The sequence below is a fragment of the Castor canadensis genome, chromosome 1 (assembly GCF_047511655.1).
Source record: "Castor canadensis chromosome 1, mCasCan1.hap1v2, whole genome shotgun sequence".
NCBI classification, from domain to species: domain Eukaryota; kingdom Metazoa; phylum Chordata; class Mammalia; order Rodentia; family Castoridae; genus Castor; species Castor canadensis.
Window position 1 is genome coordinate 204,665,728 of NC_133386.1, and position 23,101 is coordinate 204,688,828.

Here is a 23,101-nt window from a genome sequence, read left to right on the forward strand (position 1 = left end):
TTATTTTAATCTGGAGGTTGACAGAATGGATTGAAATGTTCTTTCCCAATAGATGGTTTCATTGTTTTTAAAAATTTTAGGAAGCCTTCCTGATTTTTATTTTACTTTATGTAATTAAACTATTAATGTAAATTATATACTATCCTGTTCTTCTAGGTATCCCAATATATCTTGTGAGTTGCTCACTTCTGATGTCTCCCAGATGAATGATAGACTGGGGGAAGATGAATCCTTGCTAATGAAATTATATAGCTTCCTCCTAAATGATTCCCCCTTGAACCCACTACTTGCCAGTTTCTTCAGCAAGGTGCTAAGTATTCTTATCAGCAGAAAACCAGAACAGGTAAATATTGTTTTCTAAAAGGTAAGTATTAGGACCGATTATCACCAAAATGATTCCCAGTAACATGCCGTGTGTAGTGTTGTGAGTTTGCCTTAAGTCCGTTTTCTGTAAGGAAGTATAACTTCAGATGTCGAAAACATTCCGAGCACTCAGTGGCTTAACGCTGATTTATACATCACTATTTCTCCCGTGGCATATTCATCTAAGTGCGTCATAGCTCAGCTTGTCAGCATACGTGCTTTCTGCTTTGGATAAGCAGTTGGAAGCATGAGAATATTGGACACCATGTGTAAAGGTAGTCCTGAGCGCCTAACTAACTGGTTGAATATGAGAGTGAAATCCTAGTGACCCTCGGTATCAAACCGTTTGCTTTGTTTTCCCTCCTAATGATCACAAGTGAAGCTGAAGGCAAAAGATGTACCTAAAAAAGTTTTAGCTTGAGACACCTGGTTATGGATGGTGATATATATAAATAGCTCTGTAATAGTGCTTGACAGCAGTTCATACCTCAACTGTTCTGGCAGCAATCCCCAGACCCTTTCTCCCTCCCACCAGCTTTGTTTTGTTCTAACTTAGATATACTCAGAAGTTAATTTCCCAAGTATCTCACATATGTAGTGTTTCTCCAAGTGTAGTCCCTGAACCAGCAGCATCAGTATCACCTGAGAATTTGTTAGTATTGCAGGTTTTTGAGTCATACAGAATCAGAAACTATAGGGGTGAGGCTCAGAAATCTGGGTTTTTAGCACCCTGCTAGATTACTTTGATGCATATTAAAATTTGAGAGCCACTGATCTAGTGGGTATTAGTGTGAAGAAGGCGTGGACATTACATTGTAGTCTATTTATGGAATTGGGCACCCAGGGAACAGCTAGTGCTTCAGATGCTCAAATACAAACTATGACAGACTTTCAGAATTGCAACAAACAGGTGTGATTACGTGGGGTGAAATTGATCAAACAAGTCAGACCTGGTGTCTTCCCTGGTGAAAAACAGTCTCCAGTGACTTGTCCTTGCTGTCAGCACACACGAAAGGACTCAAACTATTTTGGGCAGTATGTTCTGTCCTATGCCAAGGTGAAGTGGATACATGTTTTATTTTAGGACAGTGTCCTTCTTTTCATTCTCATAATTGAGTAGGATAATTTTCCTAAGTGTGTTGGAGGTAAAATTCTTTTCCCTTATATAATAATTCCCAAATAATGGTTACTATAACATAGATTGTCTCCTGTTTTTGCCTTCTGCTTAGAAATAAAAGCACTTCTGGCTGCTTTGGGAGAGTGCAAGCCATCCCATCACACCAGTGCAGCCAGTCAGTTCTCTGAGAAGGCTTTAGTCATCACTGAGACATTATGCTTCATTCTGCTTTTTCTCCTCATTGTGTGCTATTGGAACCCAAACTTATGAGTCAAGATTTTCAGTGTTCATATTATGGTGTGAGAGTATATGTAAGGTTGGGGCTCTGAGTATTTGTATTGGACTTCATAGTCAGGCATATTATCTGTGTGCCAGTTGAATCTGAAAAAAGAGCCCTGTCAACCTCTTGCTTCTTGTACTTCTCCATCCAGGACTGCTTGGATGATAATTAGAGGAGTAAGCAGCCCTTGCTTAGCTACAAAGGTCTATATCCTTTGAGAATTATGAATGTGGATAAAGGCTTCCTGTTGTGTGAAAACATCAAATAAGACATAGGCAGCCGCAGGTAATGACAAAAATTCAGACTTGATTGGCTTAGCTGATGAAGAACTTTTTAGCTGGTAGAACAGAGCATCCAGCTGTAGGGCAGTGTTGTGTGGTTTCGCCCTCAGCAGAGTTACCCATGGTACAGGCCTGTGGTCCTCATTGTATTGTCCTTAGCACTGGCTGAGGTTTGTGTCTATAGGCTCCAGGTCCAGTGTTTCTGCCACTGAATCATGGAGTGTTTTAGTCACATGAGATTTTTTTTGTCCTCTCCTTTCTAAAACTACTATGTGACTCAATTGTCAATTGACTAACTATACCATTTCTCAGAGGTTTGTGTCACAATATTTAGCCTCATTGTGTGTGATGGTTAGTCTTATATTTATACCTGATTGTATGCAGCAGTTCTGGTTCTGTCCATCTCTGTCTGTTAGATTCTTTATGTAGGCTGATGGATAGCCTTTGGCTTTTGCAGCATACAGCTCTCCGTTTAAATCCTGGAGTAGCCACCTTTTAGCTCTAGAAGATACTTAACCTGTCTGAGTCTTGATCACTTCATTTAGAACACTGGGATGTTTAGTCCCCACCTTCCAGGGCTTAGTGATATTCTGTGACTACAGCTGCCATACTGGTCATGCTGCTCCCAGGGCACATGGTTGGCGTGTACAGGCAGAAATCAGAAGGTAAAGGAAGCTGTGTGGAACAGAGCAGTCACCTGCTTCTTCCAGTGCTGAAGTGGCCCAGGGCAGTCTTCATTTTCATTACTGTTTCATCCTCCCTTGGCATAGTTATCTGCCGCCTCTTCCTCTGGCCACTCTTCTTGTGTTAGGTGAATTGCTGACATAAAATCTAGCTTGCCTTTGCGTAGCAGGTGAGCTAGTTACTTTGACTGAGGTAGAAATTTTTATATTGTGAGTTTTTTCCTTGTCAGAGTATAATTAGGATTTTGAGTACTCTGCATTTTAGTGTTAAGTCTAATGGAATTCCTTTATGTCTATTAACTATAAAACAGTAATTTTCTTTCTTTTTATAGATATGTTAAAATTTTGATCCCCATTCTTTGAGAACTAATGAAAATGAATAGAAAGAAAAGATTCTATTATGCTGTGTTTGTATTAGGGGATGTGTGCTAATTTGAAGTTTTTTTCCCCCCTCCTCAGGGGTTTTTGAATATTGTAACTCACATTTTTCAGTTTGACATATAATTACTAATTCAGCACTTGCCTTTCCTCAACTTAAAGTAGTGGCAGAATTTTGAAGGGGATGGTAGTCAGAATTTAAAACATCCTACAATTTGTAGTTCCCAAGTTTCATGTCTTTCAGTTTTTGATTTATTCTCCTCTAGATTGTGGATTTCTTAAAGAAGAAACGTGATTTTGTAGACCTTATTATAAAGCATATAGGAACTTCTGCTATCATGGATTTGTTGCTCAGGCTCCTGACATGCATTGAGCCTCCACAGCCCAGGCAAGATGTGCTGAATGTGAGTAGACATCTCACCTGTTGGTGACCAGGGTTGGGGGTACTGGTGTGTGCTGGGAGGAATCCCATGGGACTAGGGTTAGTAGCAGAGGCTTGTTTGGGAGACTTGGGAGCACTGAGGGAGTTGTCCCAATGTAGGAAAAGATACAGATTTTGCATGACTTGAACATCCCAGGGTCTGTGGGATATTGTGAGTGGTTCTTTCCCCTTTGCTGCCTGCTTTTGTTTCTGGGGTGGCAACATAGAATGGATCAAGGATTTGTCATGTGGCTGGATCTGGTGGTAAGAGCAGAAAAGACGGTCCAAGTTCTGACTCATCTGAGTATGCTGTGATGCTTTTATGAAAGGATGCACAGGCCTATCTCCAAAAGTCTAAACTGGTGTACCTACAGGAGTGTGAGATCAGGAGAACGGGGGTTACACTAAAAAGAACATATTTTAAAATCTAGACAGATTATGATTTTAGAATATGTGCATCTTGCATAGATAGATGTCTTAGGTAGAATTGGCTGGGCAGGGGCTAGGGTAAGAGTAATCTGAAAATAAGGCTTCTGGCTATTCATCTGTGCTTTCTCTTCTCCTCTCTGTCTCTTGATCTCTCTTTCCCCAGACTCCTCTGCCCTGTAGACCCATTCCCAATTCATTCCATCTCTAATACTCACCCCAGAACCCTAAAACTTATACATCTGTAATCCCAGCACTCTGGAAGCTGAGGCGAGAGGATCGAGTTTGAGATCAGTCTGGGTTAGAGAGATCCTGTGCCTCCCATCCCAATGGCAAATTTCTTTTTATTGAAAATCTAATTTTAAAGACCCAAGGGACCAGAAGGCAAGCCTGTGAGAGGAAAATCTGCCTGGTGTTGTCTGGTGCAGAGCACACTCTGCTGAGGAGGGCAGGCATGCATTTGTGTGATGGATCTGTCAAGATGATGCAGACACTGAGGTCATTTGGGGAAACCAGCTGAGTGCACCTAGCAGGTGTCCTATTACTTACCTATAGGCAGGGCCTTACATTGGGACACCTGGTTCTTTTATTTAGGTGTCTTTGTGAACATGGGTCTTTTCTTCAAAGAGGTTCATGATGCTGGGGAAGACTGTTAGGATGGGAGGGAGGCTTGACACCTCTATAATTGCGTTGTTATGAGCAGAAGTTTGCCTGTGTGCTTTGGTGATTTATTCCTCTGGTTACTTCTAGGTTGAATTTTAAAATTCCAAATAAATGTACTTCTGGAGAGAAAGAGCTAATAAGGTGGTTAATAAGGGCCAAGGTTAGGGGAAAGTTAATAGCAGCTCCTGAAGTCTCATTTGACTTGGGGAACTAGTCCAGAAATTGACTTGGGATGTAGGTGTGGCAAGTAGCTGCAGAGCAGGTGGGCATCCAGCCCTGCTTAGCTCTCCAAGTTTTCTTGGCTTCTCCCACAGTGCTCAGGAGTGTCTCTCGCCATGCATAGCTGTTTGTCATCCTATTTGGGGACATTGCTTCTCAAAGTATGCCCCAGACGTCATTTGTGGGCTTCTAAAAAATCTACTGAATCAGAATCTTCATTCTATCACGACTTCTGGGTGATTTGTGCCCACATTTTAAAACATCTTTAAACCAAAGTTGGGTCTCTTCCTCTGTGATGCCTGCTTACTAGCTTTGGTTTGTATTGCCCTTTAGTTGAGGGAGCTGGAGACAGTGTCAGGCTTCTTTATGCCTTTAGCAAATTGTATTTAATTTCTTTACCACAACTTACTGTTAACCTTTGGACTTTTTTCAGTGGCCTTTCTAGAAGTGAGTGGCCTTGTTTATTACGGTATTTCAGTTCCTTGTGGAACTAATGTGAAGCCACCTGGTTTTTCCATTAGTTTTTCTTATCCTAGTCACTTTTATATTTTTATTTACTGCATTTCATGCAGAAGTTAAGAAGCGATTCCTGTGGTCATGATAACATCTCTTTATTACCTGACAGGGCTGATGACCATCACTCTGCTTCTTAGGTGTCTCCCCCAGCCCAGCCACAGTATTTCCTCAGTGGATTTGGTTTTGAAATCTAAAAGTCCCTCTGTTTTCTTGACTCAGAGACATGGTGCTAAGTACTGCTTTTCCCAGTTCTTCTAAAGTTCAGAATGTGCATTCTTTTATAGAAAATGCGTACATTCCTTCCTACTTAATGTCCTCATTCTAGTGACCAAAGTACAGACCCTTGTGAGCGCTGGCTGTCTGGGAGTTAGCGCAGGGCTGTCAAACTCATGTGTAGAATTTTACTTAGTGGGCATTGGAATTTGGGGAGTTAGTACTATTGTCACTGTTAATGTATTCACTGGCATTTTCCTTGGGGGACTTTTAATTTTCTGTAGTGTTCAAAGTCCAGAGAAACCTGTAACATTCTACTTAAAATGTGATGGATAGTTCCAAGTTTGTTAATCTTCACTGGGGCTGGAACAAGAGCCAGTCATTGCTATGATTACTTCTACAATGTGTTTTACAGTGGTTAAATGAGGAGAAAATTATCCAGAGGCTTGTGGAAATAGTTCATCCATCGCAAGAAGAAGATGTAAGTTCTCTTGTGTGACTACAAATTTGATTTTTTAAAAGCTGCTTATTTGGGTACAGAGCATACCTACATAAATGTGAAGGTGAAAAAAGAAGATAGGTAGGACAGTGATGGCATTCTTGAGTTGACAGTTTTCTAAATAATATTACATTTTGCATATACCCAGAAAATTTCCAGAAATGGGAGATAGCACTGTCTCCTTTCTAGAGCTGGGATTTCATGCTGAGCCTGACATAGACACAAATCTCCTCCTTCCATGCTGCTTTTTCTTTATACCTACCTATCTGTAGTCCACTTGATGTGGCCACATCTGCACTTACTTGTGAGATCTGACTGAACTTCACAAACAGCACAGCAGGATCTTGAGCAGCTCCAAGTCCCCATAGCAATTTAATTGTACTTCCTAGTCTTGGCCTTTGAGAGTTGCCTTGAGTGCTACAGATTGACATGGTAATGGTATTGAAGCCTGAGTTGGAGTTCTTCCCTCCCCATTGAGCCCTGTGTTGAGGGGTCACATGTCAGGGCCAGTCAGTGTTATCTCTCTTAACATCTCCACCTCAAGTATCAGGCCAAGCTATTTGAGATTGCCTGTAGCCAACACTATCTATAGACATGGTTCTATATGGGTCAGCTTCATATCCACAAGGAGTTGGTATAAGGGTGCTGCAGGATGCATAGTGGGCCTGAGGACCTCCTCCTATGCTTCTAGGTTACAGGTTAGATTGGAGAGCACCATGGATGAACAGGGCAAAGGGAGAGGTATGTAGTTGGAGTGTAATTGCTCTCCAAAGGTGAGTTTTCTGTGGAGTTGGATCTAACCCCTTCTACTCTTATCTATTCTGTTCAAAAACTTTTGGTACTTGGAGTCAGTCTAAAGCAGGCCTTTAAAGAAAGTCATCATTTCCTCATTGTTCCCTTTTGGGTCAGCGCAGTACATGTTCCCTTTACAGTAGTAGCTGCTGTTACCAGCGTTGACATGCTTAATGCCTCCCAGTGTACATGTGGCTGGGTGCCAAGGATGTACTCCATGGGAGAGCCCCTGTCTAGGAGAGCTCAGGCTAGTTCTATGCCAAGCACACCTTCTGTGAGCAGGGGAACTGTTTTCCAGGAGCACAGTTCCCCTGTGCTAGAAGTGTAGCCAGTGCAGGGTGTGGAAAGTGATGTTGTAAGTAGAGCCCACCCATATATACTTCCGTTTATAGGGAGTGATTTCCATGAACGAGGCTTGTTCCTCACTAGGTTTGTTTCATTGCGCAGAATTTGGTTGCTTAACACTTGTCTGCCGGATCCAGGATAGATTGTAATGGAGAACCCCAGCACTAAGGTTTTTGAGAAAGACAAAACATTTGGGATGTCATCACCGTCCCTACTTGAGTTATAAAAATGTTAATTTTACCCTTTGTATAGTGCCATTGATACTTGTCTTTATTAAGTGATGAAATTGCATGCTAAAATTATACTGACCAGGCAAGGTGCGGTATACATACCTGTAATCCCAGCACTAGAGAGGCCAACCCAGGAGTATTACAAGTTCGAGGCCAGCCTGGGCTACATAGTGAGACCCTGTCTCAACACACACACACACACACACACACACACACACACGAGTGTGCATAGTCATGCATGTGTAGGTGTGTTTCTGTGCATCTGTGTCACAGTTAATGACCAATAAAAAAGTATTAATTTCCTGATCCCAGTCAGTGGGTGTGGATGGCCAGAATGTGTTGCCATTTCTGCTGTAGTGTGGTCCTCTGCCTGTATTGGGAATGCACTGATGTTTTACATGCCACACAATGCTGAGACTTACAGCTTCCACACACACACACACACACACACACACACACACCCCCCCCCCCCCCCCGGGAGACATCATAGCATTTGTGACCCATTGGTATCTTCCACAGAGCTGTATTTGTTTTGGGGTCATCCTCCCCCTTGGCTAGTGTGTGCATCTATTTTGATAAAAGTGTTTTCTAGGGATATGTTATTTTTAAGTATTCAGTAAGAGATTTTTTATTTCGGAGCTTTGTTCTCATCTGTCCACACTCAGTAACGTACACTGTGCATTGTTGCCAAATGTGGTTCATCAGAGTGGGTAACAATAAAACGCTCAAGGCTTCTTTTCTGACTTGACTTGTACACCAAAGCTAGGGACAGACAATGTTATGTTAATTTCTTTTTCTTTTTTTGGGTGGTGCTGGGGCTTGAACTTATCATTGTGCTTGCTAGCCAAGTGTTCTACCACTTGAGTCACACCACCAGCAATTTGTGTCATTTCTTAAGCAACCCCACCCACACATATGCTTTTTATTATAAAGTTAACTTCTAACAAGTTTTATAGCTAAAATTGTACTTTTTTCCTTTAGCGACATTCAAATGCCTCACAATCACTTTGTGAAATTGTTCGCCTGAGCAGAGACCAGATGTTACAAGTTCAGAACAGTACAGAACCAGATCCCCTGCTTGCCACTCTAGAAAAGTATGTTTAAAATTCGGTTCTTATTTCTCTCATTGATGCTGTTTGATGTATTGCCTCGTGAGTGACTGGTAAGTGCAGTGCTGCTTGTGTGGGCACCATGTCCTGGAAACACCCGTGGGTGGTGAAAGGCTGGAAAACCTGCTCTTTCTCTCGCGTTTGTGACACAGAGTGGTGACCGATGGGAAGAAGCTGAATGATATGTGGACTTTGAACTTTTCAAACATCTGTAAAGAGGATTTTACAGAACTATCCTGTCATGTGATAGTCACTTCATAACTGCAACTACCACCTTCAAGAGGCATTTGATGGAGAGTAGACTTGTATACATGTGAATTTGACTAATTTATTTGTGGGTTTTTTGTTTTTTTTTTTTCCCCAGAACAGCTTTCTGGGGTTTACTGTATCTTTGAAGATGAATGGGATTAACCTGAACAGTTATTTCATCGTTGAGGAGAAGGCACCTCAGGAATGTGCTGCTAATTTGTTTCCTGGATTCACACATTTTTATTTTTCTAAGAGTAAAGCAAACACAAAGTTGATTGAAAGGATAGCAAAGCTCCCTGCAAGGGAAGGCTTAGTGAAAAAAAACCTAAGCCAAGGAGTGGCTGAAGTCTAGAAGATGATATAGGGCTCTGCCTGATTTAGGTCCACCTAGTCTACCTGGAAACTTCATTTGTGATTGGATGTTATTTAGTTGACTTCTGACCACCTGGCCACCACCATCCTTATTCATCTGGAGATTTTAGGAGGGTCTGGTCAGCTGGTCCTGGCCTTGAGGGTTAGCTGCTTGCTTACTTGAAGTTTAATTTACTCTTTACTTAAGAGTAATTTACATCTGAGAGTGTACTTAACAAGACATGTACTTAACAATGGCCCAAACCTGGGAGCTGGATAGAACAAATGTTAGGATTTCAAACAGAAACTCTTATTAATTAGAGAAGACCATTGTTTACATAGGTAATTATAGTAAATAGTTTCATAGGTAATCTCTCTCAGATAACAAGACAATAACCTCAGAGATTCACACATTTTTAGAAAGCATGCTCCTTGGCCTGCATCCAAATAGCTGAAAGTTACTGTGAGAAAAACCGGGCACTTCCCCTCTTTGGATGAATCACTGGGAAGAGTATTGTCAGTAAGTGTGAATGGCAGTCTTTTCAGTCCTTTTTTAGTTTTCCTACAGAGTGAATCTCTTTGCATCTTTTGGCTTACAACCTGTAATGATTCTTTTGTCAAAGTAAAACATTGGTGTTTGCTATTTCCCTAGCAAGTATGAGACAGACAAGGAATAAATTAGAGATGAGGTAGCTTGTTTTCAACTGTCTTATGAGAAGTAAAGTTGTGGTTCCCAGTATGTGTTGCCAATAGGAGATAGTTGGTGCTTTCGCTGAAGTAGCCAAACTACAGGAGATTACCAATTGCTGAGTAACATGGCATTTTACCTGTCCCACTTCAGTAACTTTGGCCTTAACAGCACATAAAGATTTTCTAGTGTGAAGTGTAGCATATCAGCAGTTTCATATGGTTTACTGTGTCACTATCCAGTAGAAAGAGAGTCAAATTCGTATGTAACTTAAAAAATTGTTTGAAGTCTTGAAATCCAGCATGAGGTTTACACTTCAAGTACGTCATAGTCTGCTTTGAGGTGCTGGGGTTTGAACTCAGGGCTTCACGCTTGCTAGGCAAGCGCTCTAGCACTTGAGCCACTCCACCAGCCCTTCAAGGCATGTCAGATTAGACGAGATACATTCTTGGTGTTGGTTGGTGGCTACATGTACTGAGTGACCAGTGTAGGGGCAGCCCAGCAGGTCAGCATGGTAACCAAGTCCTCAGTTACAGAACCGCTAAAGGCTATGTGCATGCTAGCTTTTAAATTTCAAGTTGTATCTTTAGTTCCCTGTAATTTCTGGAATGAAGATAAGTATGTGCTCATAGTTCATATCATTAAATGTTGGAGTAAGATTCTTTAAGTACATGGACCTGATGGGTCAGTGGTCCTGCAATGCTGTCAGATAAAGGCTTCATTGCATTTAGCAGTGGGAGACTTCATCTATAATAGTGAAACAGGCCTTTTGAGAATGAGACTCAATCCCTTCTAATACCTGACAGTGTCTGTTGATTGAGAAAATACAATGACAGAAGGCTTCCATGAGTTGAGAAAACCTTTACTAAACATAGGAGCAACTGTATATTTGACAAGCATATAATGTTTACTATATATGTTTAATAAATTAATATGCTATTAATACAATCTTCTCATAAGACATAATATAAAATAAATTATCTAACTCCATATTATAACACCAAGCAACCCACAGATTGGCCACCACTGTATATGTAAACATCACATATGTAAATGTAAGTATAGATTAGTACTTAAGTGTTTGAAATTAGCTGAAGTTAAAAAGTAAAGGGGCTGGGATAGTGGCTCAAGTGGTAGAGCACCTGCCAAGCAAGTGCAAGGTCCCGAGTTCAAATCCCTAGTACCACCAAAAAAAAAATCCCCAAATATAATAAATATAATAAAGGCTAATAGTAATGCCATGAAATCTTCAGTTAAGTAGATTAAAGTGTGATAATTAATATTTAGCGGTTCTGGAAAAATTTTGAAGTTCAAAAATTCCTTGAACAGTTTTTTTAGGATTGCAAATTGAGTTTGATTCCATTTGAGCCAGTTAGTTTTGCAGGAGTGAGTCTTTCCTGTAGCCTCCCTTATAAAAAAGAAAAACCAGAGTGAGCCATTGTCCCAAAGACATGGGTAAAGAATCTAGATGGCTTCATGCATAAACAGCTCATAATCATGAGTTTTACTGATGCTCACTCCTGTTTTTTTTAAGTAGAAAAGTGAATATATTCTTCCTCATGTAAACAAAGGCCTTTTATCTAAATAAGACATGTGTTTTATCCAGTTTGGTGAGCTCAGATCCTCTGATGGTCTTTTCTGTGATTGGTGATAATGGTATATTTAGGTAAGAATCAGAATATGGCGCAGGTGCTATGCTGTTGAATTATGGTTATTATGTTATTCTTGTTCATCAGTGGCAGGCTTCCAATTTGATGCCACCATGAACTGGTTCAGGCCTATTAGACATTACCTTCATTGTTAGGAAAGTATGGCATTGCTCTGGTGAGAGAGAGAGCACTGTGTTGCTTGAGAATATGGACATGCACAGTTGCATGCTGTGCCACTATACCTCCACCTGGGTGAGGCCACCACTGAATAGTGTATGTATTTACTGGAAAAGACAGCCTGTTTTCTAGTGCTCAGTTGTAAACCTAATCTTTATTCCATAGACTGGTGAGTGGGTGCTATATGACTTTTATAATACTCTTTTTGGCTAGAGGTCTCACAAATTTTAGCGCTGGTTATTTTGATTTGTCTTTTTAAGGCAACATGTGATACTCTTTTTACCTCTTTTAGATCTGTTAATTACATATTCACGCCTGTAGTGAAAAACCATGGGTTCTACTTTGCCTTTTAGAAAATTTCCCCTCCTTCTGTGGGAGTGACGAGTTCTAAGTCTTTTTACCACCTTAGCCATCACCTATCAAAGCCTGGTCTGAGTAGGGGGTCACTTTCAGTCTTGAAATACTTGTTGCTTCTCATCAAGACTGGCAAAGGCAAACGTGGCCCAGATTACTGTGCTAAAGGGATATGACTTATGTGAGTAATAAGCAGAATTTATTTTGATAAATATATTAAAATAAGTATGAAGTAAAACAAGTATCCCATGTGCAGTTGACTCTTACATGAGTTGTTATATTAAATGATGTTGCAATTAGTCCTTGACTGTTGATTTGTTTCCCTAGGCAAGAAATTATAGAGCAGCTTCTATCAAATATTTTCCACAAGGAGAAAAATGAATCAGCCATAGTCAGTGCAATCCAGATTTTACTGACTTTACTTGAGACACGACGACCAACGTAAGCTTTCCTTTTATCTTACAAAATGATCCATCTTGTTTGCCTTTTAGGTTTCTTAAAAGAGTTCTTACTAGATAACCTACAGTACCATGCCCTTTAAGTTTACTGTGCTGGATCTTTTTCTGCTATATAAACTATAACTTAGTTCTATTTGACTATCATGTAGTATAGAATGTGGTTGAAAAATATGGTTTGATGAACACTACTTATTGGCAGTATTTTGTTTTTTGTAGTAGCTATAAAAATGCTATAATAAACAAAACAGGAACCTGGACAATGTTGTAAACAAACAGCAGCATATTTCTTGCTCATGACAGTGGAATATAGGTGTCCCTGGCAGGTGGGTCTTTTTCCTCCATGTGCTGATTGAGGGCCTCTTTCCATCTTAAGACTGTCTTTCACAGACCCTCACATGGAATGTTTGCCTGGGTTTCACTGTGAGGGCACTGCAGTTCCTGAGGCTGTGGGCAGTGGGTAGGCAGGTGGCTTGGAGCCTGAAGGACCGATGTCTGCTAGCTGTTTCATAAGCAAGAATGTGGTATTTTTTTCCCATGTATGGATTTTTGTTCCTGAAGCAGCCATTTAATGTTTGTCATGTTATTCTTTACAGTTTCTATCCAGGGTTAATTTGCTTACTAATTGTCTAGATTTTCTAACTGCTCTTGGAACATGAGAATTTGAAGAGGCAGGAATATGTAACTGTTCCAGGAATGTGTAATTTAGAGGCTGGGGTATTTTCCCCCCTTATCCCTCATTCCTGGATCCATTAAATCAGGTGACACGAAGAAGAAAGTCCTCTCTGAGCAGGTGAAGTCTTTAGCCATATAAGATGTCTGCTTTTACTTTTAGTGCTGAAATGTTGATTCTGAAACAATGGTAAAGACAACCACACCGCCTTCTGCTTCCCAAGTTCCTCATCTCTTTTTCTTGCTTTGTCTTTGGTCAGTAATAATGGAAGGGAGGTTTAGCATCATTACTTCAATTATATTGTCATATGGGGATTATGTGTACAATTTCTGTGTCTTTCTTTGAAGCTCATATTTTACAAAAGTAAGCGACAGCATAAGTCACTAGTCAGTTGGTGCATGGCTGTCTTGTTGCTCATGCTTGAATACATTCCACCTTTTCTCTGCAGCCTAAAAACGCGTTAAATGGTATTGGCAGGCTTATGTGGACTACCCTGACGTGAAATAAATCTGAGATAAAACCATCCATTTTTGCATATGAAAAGGAGGAAGCACAACTGAACAATTTAAACAGACCAAATAAAGAAGATGATAATGAAAGGGAAATTTCTGACTAGAAGGAGGTTTAATTCTCATCAGAAAAGTTTACCAACCAAGATTAAAATTATAAAATTAGGTTCAGGAGGCTGACGGAGGGCTTAAGCAGTAGAGTACCTGCCTAGCAAGTGTGAGGCTCTAAGTTCAAATCCCATTACCATAAAAAAAAAAAGCAAAACAAAAACACACAGAAAAACTAAAAACGACTCAGATTTATCTTGATATGATTCCTGAATCCTAGAGATAAACAATAAATCTTCAAAGTGTCTGGATAAGAAACCTAGTTTACCTATTAAGTGCATCAGATTGCTAGGCATCTCATTTGTAAAGCTGTCTAAATGCTGGAAACCAGAAGGCAGGGTTGTAAGCCTGAAATGATGTAGTCTGAAGTGTGAGAACAAAACAGACATATTCAAGTATATAAAACTTGGCATTCCTTTTTATACTGTTCTTCGGTACATTACTTAAAGGCGAACTTCACCAAAGCCAAACAGAAAAACAAGGATGAAGAATTTAAGATATATTGGGCATGGTGGCGAACACCTGTAATCCCATAATCCCAGCCAGCACTTGGGACATTGATGTAGGAGGATCTAGAGATCAAGACAAGTCTGGGCTATGTAGCAAGACCCTGTCTTGGGGGAGAAAAAAGGAAATATATTGGTAAGTTATGAGTAAGAAACAATTTTGATCGAAAAAAGTCAAATGTCGAGGGCCGGGCATGGGTGGTTTACACACATAATCCCAAATCCTCCTGAGGTAGAGATGGGAAGGTTCAAGGTCAGTCTGGGCAAAAAGTTGGATAGGCCCCTTTGCAATCAATAAGATGGGCATGGTGGTACAGGGCTGCAGATATGTTTCAAGAGTAGAGCACCTGCCTAGCAAGCGGGAAGCCCTGAATTCAAACCCCAGTAACCCCCCCCCCCCAAAAAGTCAGATGTTGGAAAAATTCCATGTTATTTTAACAAAACTTAAAATATAAGAAGTTATATATACAATAGTGCATATTACAGTCCTTAAACTGTGGCAGTTCTCATACTTTGTTTCTTTGCTTCTTGGTAAAATTATAATTCAGATTTTTTATAATTAGAGTAAGAGTGCATTATGTAACTTCTAAATCACCTGACAGCTCTGACACCAGGACTGTTTGCACACACTTGCAAGTGCTTCTTCAGAGAAATACTAGTGGCAAGGCAGGGAAGTTGGGGAAGCTCCATTGTAGTATAGGCCTGGTCCACAGAGCAGCCATGGGGGGAAATGCAAGATACCCCTCCAGGACCCTCTCAGTTCTTGCCCCACCTAACAAAACCCTAAGCCCCTGAGAAAAGGGAAGACATATAGTGGGAGGAAGGAACCAGGAAAATTCTCTATCCTGTGAGAGGCAGAAACATTGTGTGCACAAACTATTAGAGGTTCCCTACAGCTGGAGCAAGGGTAGGATCACTGAGAAGACCCCACCCCTGAGACCCAGGACTACTAAGACTGAGGCTGAACCAAAACAACAGAGCATTGTTCCTACCTTGTGCCTCTCCTGCAGGTGTGAGGGAACAAGTTGCAGTCATTTGCTGCTGCAGGAAAGGCTAGCACGCAGAGGGGTGTGCTCCAAGCTCAGGGCAAGCTGAACGGGGAGTGTCATCAGTCTGTGGTGGAGCAGACATCCAGGAAAATTTAACACACTGACCCTAACCATAAATGCAAAGTAACTTGAGACTAATTTGAAGTCTTTAGTGCACTGAAGGAAATCACTGTAATAACAAAACCTAAGCCTAGCTCTGCTGCTGGCTAGATTAATTCAACCCCCCACACTAAAGGGCTAGGATGTATCCACTTTTACATAAATACTATGTACATCAGTTTCTGTGCCTACGCAAGAAGTCCACTATCAACTGAAAAATAAGACATGAGAAATATGAAAAGAACCCTTACAAACTCTGAAGAGAATAAGCAGTAATAGAACTCAACTCAAAAAAATGTTAGAACTTTCAGAAAGGATATCTAATATAACTATGATTGATGTGTTAAAGAGTTGTAGAAAAAGTGGACAATATGCAAACAGATGAACTTTAGCAGAGAGATGGTCGCTCGTGGAAGTGTAGAAATTAAGGACAGTACATGAACAATGCCCCTAGGCTTTGGTAAACATTGACATAATTAAGGAGAAAAATCAGCATAGGACATTAGAAATGACCCATGATGAAATAGTAAGAATTGGAAAAAGACAGGGGCTGGCAGAATGGCTCAAGTGGTAGAGTGCCTGCTTAGCAAGCGTGAGGCCCAGAGTTCAAACCCCAGTACAAAAAAAATTAAAGAAGACAGTTGCTTGTGAGCTGAGAGGACCCAGAAGTAATTACATAACACCAGGAACACAAGTTAGATTGTCCAAATCTCCAAGTAAAGTACAAAGTCTCCTTAGTAAAATGACTGGTTCTATGACTTGGGCAATAAACATACAAAATGAAACATCTTCAAGTCCCAGAAAGTAGGGAAGTGCTGGAAAAAAGTGTGAGTGTGTGTGTATAAAATGATATCTTTCAGTGGCCAAAGCTGAAATAATTGGCATAATAAAGTGGTATTGTATATAGCCCAAATTATAAAGTCCATGTCCATGAGTCCATCTGATACAAACAGTTAAATAAACGGAGGGAGAGAGGTGACTCCTATAGAAGAATTCCACATAGGTTATGGGCTCATCGTCAGGAGGTAGGCTGGAACTCTCCACTCCTTTTTAAGTATGGACTATACATGGTAACTTCCTTCCAAAGAGCACCATATGGTAAAAGAATAAAAAGAGTAACCTCACAGTATAGAGCCTGACAAATGGCCTCAGCCAGATGACCAAAGTTGACAGCAGTGATCAGTCATGTTCCTAACGTATGCCCTAAATAGGATGTATTAAAGGCGGCATTTTCACCCATGTGGTCTTCCTCCCGAAGACCTGTAGCCATCAGAAGAACATCAGAACGTCCCAGTGGAGGGTCTTTCTGCAGAAGACCTGACCAGAACTCACTGTAAGGTAATTCCAAAACAGAAACGTCTGTCTACTACAGCTAAGAGGATACTAAGAAGATAAGGCAGCCAAATATAATGTGATGCCCTGATGGAATTATGGAATAGGGGAAGGGCACTGGCTGATAACTTAGGAAAATCTGAAGAAAGTGTGGATTTTATACATCAGTATTAATTTATTGTGACGAATGTACACAGGTGTTAATAGAGGAAACTGGCTGTGTGTTAAATGGAAGCTGTGTGCCATCATTGAAATGTTTTCTGTATGTCTGCACCTAGCCTGACAGAATTTGACAGAACAGTCATACAGAACACGGAAGACTTGGACAGCACCAGCATACTTGCGGTCTTCCTGACACTTGTAGAACTCTTCCTTCAGCATCACAGAATTGACATGCTTTTCAGGTGCCATGAAACTTGTGCCATGAATCCTACTTCAGGCTCCTATAACAAATTACCATAGACTGGGAGGTTTAAGCAACAGACATTTATTTTTCACAGTCTAGAGGCTAAGAAGTCCAGGATTAAGGTACTGACAGATCCAGTGACTAATGAGAGCTACTTCAAGGTTTGTAGATGCTACCTTCTTACCGTCTCTTCACATGGTAAGAGAGGGTGGAAGCAAACTGTCCTCTTCTGATAAGCTCACTAATCCTGTTCGTGAATGCTCTATGTTCATGCCATAATTACCGCCCTGAAGTTCAACTTCCTAATGTTTTCATATTGGAGGTTAGAATTTCAATATATGAATTTTTAGAGATTAACATTCAGTTGATAGTATGGAGATAGACTAGATTTTCAGCCATAAAACAAATTTAAAATAATAAAATTCACAAAACATACATGTTTAGGCCATATTGCATGTATGACTCTTCAGTCAATAAAAAGGATTTCTGGCAGAGTGGCACAAGTGGTATGCCTCCCTACCAAGCATGAGGCCCTGAGTTCAAACCCCAGTACTCCCCCCACCCCCCAAAAAAATTCTGAAATAGCTTCAAGTATTTGGAAATTAAACAACACACTGCAAAATAACCCAAGTGTAATAGAAGAAATGGCAGGGAAAATATTATGAACTGCTTGATATGGAAACAAAACATGTTGGAATTTGTAGAATTCAGTGAAAGCAATACAGGGAAAATTGTAACACTAGATGACTGAATTAGTGGGGGGAGAAAAAGCACATGTCAATCTAAGCTCTGACCTAAAGAAACTCATTATTAAAAAAAGCAAATTAAATGCAAAATAAGCAGGAGAGAAATTACTTAAGAGTGGATATCAGTGGAAAAGAAAAACAATACAGAAAATCAATGAAACCAAAAGCTGCTTCTTTGAAAAGATGAATAAAATTGATAAAACTTTAGCCAGATTGACTAAGAAAAATTAGAACAGACACAACTACAAAAAAACAGGAGTGAAAGAGCACTATGAAACTCTTCCCTGTGAAAATTAAGAGAGTAGTAGTAGAGTGGAGGCTGGCACTGTGGCTCATGCCCATTGTCCTCAGTTTGAGGCCAGCCTGGGGAAAAGGTTTGTCAACCCCATCTCAACCAATAAAAAGCTGGGCATGGTGGTGTGTGTCTGCTGTCCCAGTTACACAGGAAGCTACACAATCCAGGCTGGCCTGGGCATAAACTCAAGTACCTACTGGAAAAAATAATGAGGGCAAAAAGGGCTAGGGGCATGGCTCAAGGAGTAGAGCACCTGACTAGTAAGTACGAGGTCCTGAATTCAAACCCCAGTACTGCAAAAAATAAAAGTAATTTTTAAAAAATGGTACAAACAACTCATTAAGTAAATTTAGCAACTGAAGGAAGGAAGTAATTTAGATTCTTTAAGGGGGGGAAGAAAAAGCTTAAAAAGACCACTTAAGAAATAGGTAAGGCTGGCGGAATGGCTCACACCGTAGAGTGCTTGCCTAGCAAGCATAAGGCTCTCAGTAGTTGAAACTCCAATACCACACACACAAAAAACAACCCACCAAATAGAACAACAACAAAAAAGAAGAAATAGGTAGCATGAACAATACTATACAAACTCCTTGCCTATAAAATAGGCTATTGATAAATTCTGCTAAAGATATAAGAACTTTACTAAAATATAGAAGAGGGAACAGTTCATATTATCTTGAAACTATATTAAACTAGGCAAAAGTATTAAAGGGGAAAAAAATGCAAGATTACATAATAGCTTACATGCAAAATTCATCCAGAAAATACTAGCAAACCAAATCTTAACAGTTCAACAGCATTTTGAAAGTATATAGTATGTCGTGATGAAATGTGGCCTATCTGGGAACTCGAGGCTCACTCACCTTTCAAAAATCAACACATGAACAGGACAATGAAGCAATCTTATATGACCATTTCATCAAAATCTTTCAGGTAATCCTCTCGCATATTACCTGGGAAACTGACAAAGGGCTCTGTACAAACTCCATAGGGAGTCCCTCCAAACTGAGGGACAGGGCAAGGATAGTCACCGTTACAATGCCAGTTCAGCCCCTTGCAGGAGGGCATTGTCAGTGTGGTGAGTCAGGAAAGGAAAGAGAAGCACAGGTTGGAAAGGACGGTGCAGAATTGTCTGTTCACAGAGGGAAGGGCATCTTTGTAGAGAGTGTCAGAGCATCTGCCAGGAGACCAAGTCAGATATCCAGACATGAGTTGAGTCTCTACATACAAGCATTGGACGATTAGAATTTGAAAATGGTAAAAACATAAATTCATTTTGTTGGGGTATTTTTTGGCAGTACTGAGGTTTGAACTCGGCTTCACACTTGCTACCACTTGAGTCACTCCTCTGATGTGTTGTGTATGTCTGAGATAGGGTCTCTCAAACTATTTGCCCAGACTACCCTTGAACCTTCTGTTCTCTTCCTCCAGAGTAGCTAGGATTACAGGTGTCAGCCACCGATGCCTGGCTAAATAAGATTTTTAATAGAAATCAAGCTAATTCTAAAACTTAAGGAAACCCAAAACACAATACTCAAAAAAAAAAATTGGAAGAGAAAAATATTTGGTGGGCTTAGACTCTGAGATTTCAGGACAACATGGTGAAATAATAGACATAGGGCATTGGAAGAATCCAGAAGTAGACCTACACGTATATGTGATTTTTGACGGAGAGATGGGGGCAAATCAGTAGAGAAAGGATATTTCCAGTACTTCCACAAATTGGACATTTATAGGCAAAAGAAATCAGGTCTCCATATGTACCTTGCAGATTATATAAAAATTTACTCAAAATGCTTTATAGAAACACATTAATCCTAAAATGGGACGAAAACAAAATCTTTTGCCCAGAGTTAGGCAGAATTTTCTTAGATATATCACCAAAACCCAATCTATGAAGTTGGGCTGGAGGTATAGCTCAGTGGTAGAACACTTGCCACGCATGCATGAGGTCCTTCCTTGTTTGATCCCTAGCACTAAAAAAGAAAAAAGGGAGAGGAGGGAGAAAAGAAAGTTGATGACTCAGATTACATTTAAAAATTTAAATTCTGCTTTTCAAACGAACACTCGGTAATAAGAAGACACTCAATTGTAGGGGTTGAAGTTGACCAGGAACATTTGTCACTAATGAAATTCAAGTTAAAACCACATTGAGGTACCTTTAATAGAACCTATATTTGTTTCCTCTGTCTGTGAACTAATACTTCAAACTTGCGCTGTAAAACAACAGAAATTTGTTCTCTCACAGTTGTGGATGCCAGAAGTCCAAGATTAAGGTGTTGGAAGCACCGTGTTTCCCTTGAGTTGCCTTTTCCAGTTTCTAGTGACTGTGGCTTGTGACCATCACTCTGAGCATCTTCGTGTTTGTTGCCTTTTCTTCTTTCTTATCAGTACAGTGTGATAGCATTTGGGGCCTGCCTGTGTAACCTAGGGTCGTCTTTCATCCGAAGATTGTTAATTAGATCTTCAGAAACCCGCTTCCCAAATAAGGTGTCATTTATAAGTTCTGAGGATTAAGCTGTGGACATTTCTTTTGGGCAGCTACCACCCAGTCCACTATGTTCCTAAACTGCAAGAACTACATGGACCTTGCCCAGTGGTGGGGACGTGGTCCACCTGGAAGTCACATGCATTCCTGTTGGGGTACAGAGTGCCATGGCCACTTTGTCAAAGTATTGCCAGTTTCGTAGACACTTAGACAGTCTTTCTTACTGCATGTGATAATACACCAGCATTACAGTGAAAGTGGCAGTGCAGTGCCAGTGTATGTGTTGTGAAAGTACCATGGGCATTGACTACGGTACTCAAGCCGGACTGCTGTATAGCACTCACCACCTCACCAAGCGTTTATTAGGTAAATGAATAAAGCATGAAAAATTGAAGAGTTTTAGTTTGTATTTTAATGTTTTTACATACATGAGGAGAAGCCAGTCATTCTAGAGTCATGGCTAAGAAAGTGGGAAAATATAATACCTATACCTCTTAAAGTAAATTCAGATAAGTTAAAAATACCAAAAGGAAAAAAATGCAAATGATTACAGAGTTATGGGGATATAAAGAAATTTTAAGCATGGCTTCTTAGACAGAAACTAATAAAATTCTCTTTGGCTACATAAATTATGAGAACCTTTTCACATTTAAAATCAAAAGGTACCATAATCATAGCCAGAAGTACTTGAGTTTCTGAAGGCTGTTCCATGTGGCCCTCAGGAACTACGTACACAGGGTTGGGGGTGTGACTCAGTGATACAGGGCTTGCCTAGCATGCAAAGGGCCCTGGGTTCAATCCTCAGCACTGGAAATTACCACAGTAAGCACTATACAGTGCTTTGTGTGGCATTAGTGTGATCCTCACTGCAGTCCTAGGAAGGATGTTCTGAAGTCATGATTCACTGGTAAGTGAAGTAGCTGGATTGGGGCTCATACAGTCTTGCCCTAGCAACAATGTTATTTAGTTGTTATTTTGCGTTGCTGTGGAGTCAACACACCATTTTAATTTGAACTTCATATTCCTACTTGTAAACTCCTATTGATGTGTCCTCCTCCTTCTCCTGGGCTTGTGGGTCGTAGTGACTGACTTTATGTAGAATAAATGAAACCTTTTTAATAGGAAACAGTGTTGACTACCCAACAGTGACTCTCTGGGATAACTGCAGGCCTGTTTATCATTCACATCCCAAACTGGTAGGTAATCTGATGTGCCCTATAATTCAAGAATCAGCTCTCCATTTGCTCTCTAAATTTTCTGATCAGTCAGGAGTCAGGAAGTCTAGAAAAATCTGGAGCGATCATATAATTTGCCATGGCACACTTAGCCGTTTTTTGGATTGGCTAGTCTCCAACAAAGTTTATTGCACCCTTTTTTTTTGTTTTACTACACTATCTTTTTGTCTGTTCTCCTACCAGCCAGAAATGTTGGTGTAACCATTGTGTGGACATGTTATCATTAAATGTGTACCTACATGTTTGATAAGGGGCACTTTAAATGATTTATTCTAAAATTATAATAACTAAATTTACCTTTCTTTGTTTCCAGATTTGAAGGTCATATAGAGATCTGCCCTCCAGGCATGAGTCATTCAGCAGGATCAGTTAACAAGAGTGTTCTAGAAGCCATCAGAGGAAGGCTTGGATCTTTTCATGAACTCCTTCTTGAGCCACCCAAGGTAGGGGTGCTGTCATAAGCACTGCTGGCCAGCTAGAAATTTGATTTAAGCAGTCACTGGAACTATGTGGACCTTGGGAATAACAAGTATTTGTGGTCAGCATGTGCAAGATGTGTTTAAAAGGTACACTGCCAGTTATTTTTGCTGCTTTAGAATTAGCTTTTAATTGGCTTTTATCCATATGTATTGTCTAAATTGGTGAATGAGGTAAAATTAGAATTAAACAAAATGTCTGCTTAGGAAGGTGAGGCTTTGTTCTGCAAATTCTTGGGCACTTAACAGTAAAATAAGTGGTTTTCTTCTTGTAACATGTACTTTTCAGGTGTCTAAAGTAAAGTTAGTGACTCAGGTTCTGTCGCTTTCTCATTGAGAGTGGGAGATGACCTTCTTTAAAAAGTAGCAGGTTTCAGTTTTAGTGTGTAGCCTGGGAAGGACAGGGTGCAGGGTGTTTCCAGTGGAAAATGTAGCCATGAGTGGGGCCTTTGAAGAAACCTGTGATGGAGGGCATCCACCGTCTGTGAGCAGCATTCCCTCACAGCCCACAGCACTCGTGTTGCTGCAGGGGTTTAGATGAGGGGAAGAGCATGCACTTTGGGAAGACTGGGTTCTTCTAGAATTCCCCCATGCCAGTTCTCTCAGATTCCTTTTTCCTTTTGCCCTGTGTGGTTGGATCAGTGTCCCCTGTAGTGTGCATCTCTGTGGCTGTCTCCTGTGCTGCTTGTTGGGAATTTAGTGTACTAGCTTCTCACTTCCA

At 40.4% G+C, this 23,101-nt stretch overlaps 1 protein-coding gene across 21 annotated transcripts in view; it reads left to right on the forward strand.

Moving 5' to 3' along the window:
- Ppp6r3 (protein phosphatase 6 regulatory subunit 3) overlaps positions 1 to 23,101 on the forward strand; it is a 129,027-nt gene that overhangs the window by 61,451 nt on the left and 44,475 nt on the right. For 20 of the 21 annotated variants that reach the window (XM_074050511.1, XM_074050546.1, XM_074050564.1 and 17 more), the window contains 6 exons: positions 157 to 343; positions 3,369 to 3,506; positions 5,976 to 6,041; positions 8,408 to 8,520; positions 12,331 to 12,444; positions 22,218 to 22,347. In XM_074050511.1, coding sequence (XP_073906612.1) covers positions 157 to 343; positions 3,369 to 3,506; positions 5,976 to 6,041; positions 8,408 to 8,520; positions 12,331 to 12,444; positions 22,218 to 22,347 — 748 coding nt within the window. Of the gene's footprint in view, positions 1 to 156; positions 344 to 1,911; positions 2,046 to 3,368; positions 3,507 to 5,975; positions 6,042 to 8,407; positions 8,521 to 12,330; positions 12,445 to 22,217; positions 22,348 to 23,101 lie in introns of those variants that run through there. The other variant, XM_074050624.1, reaches the window with a different exon arrangement.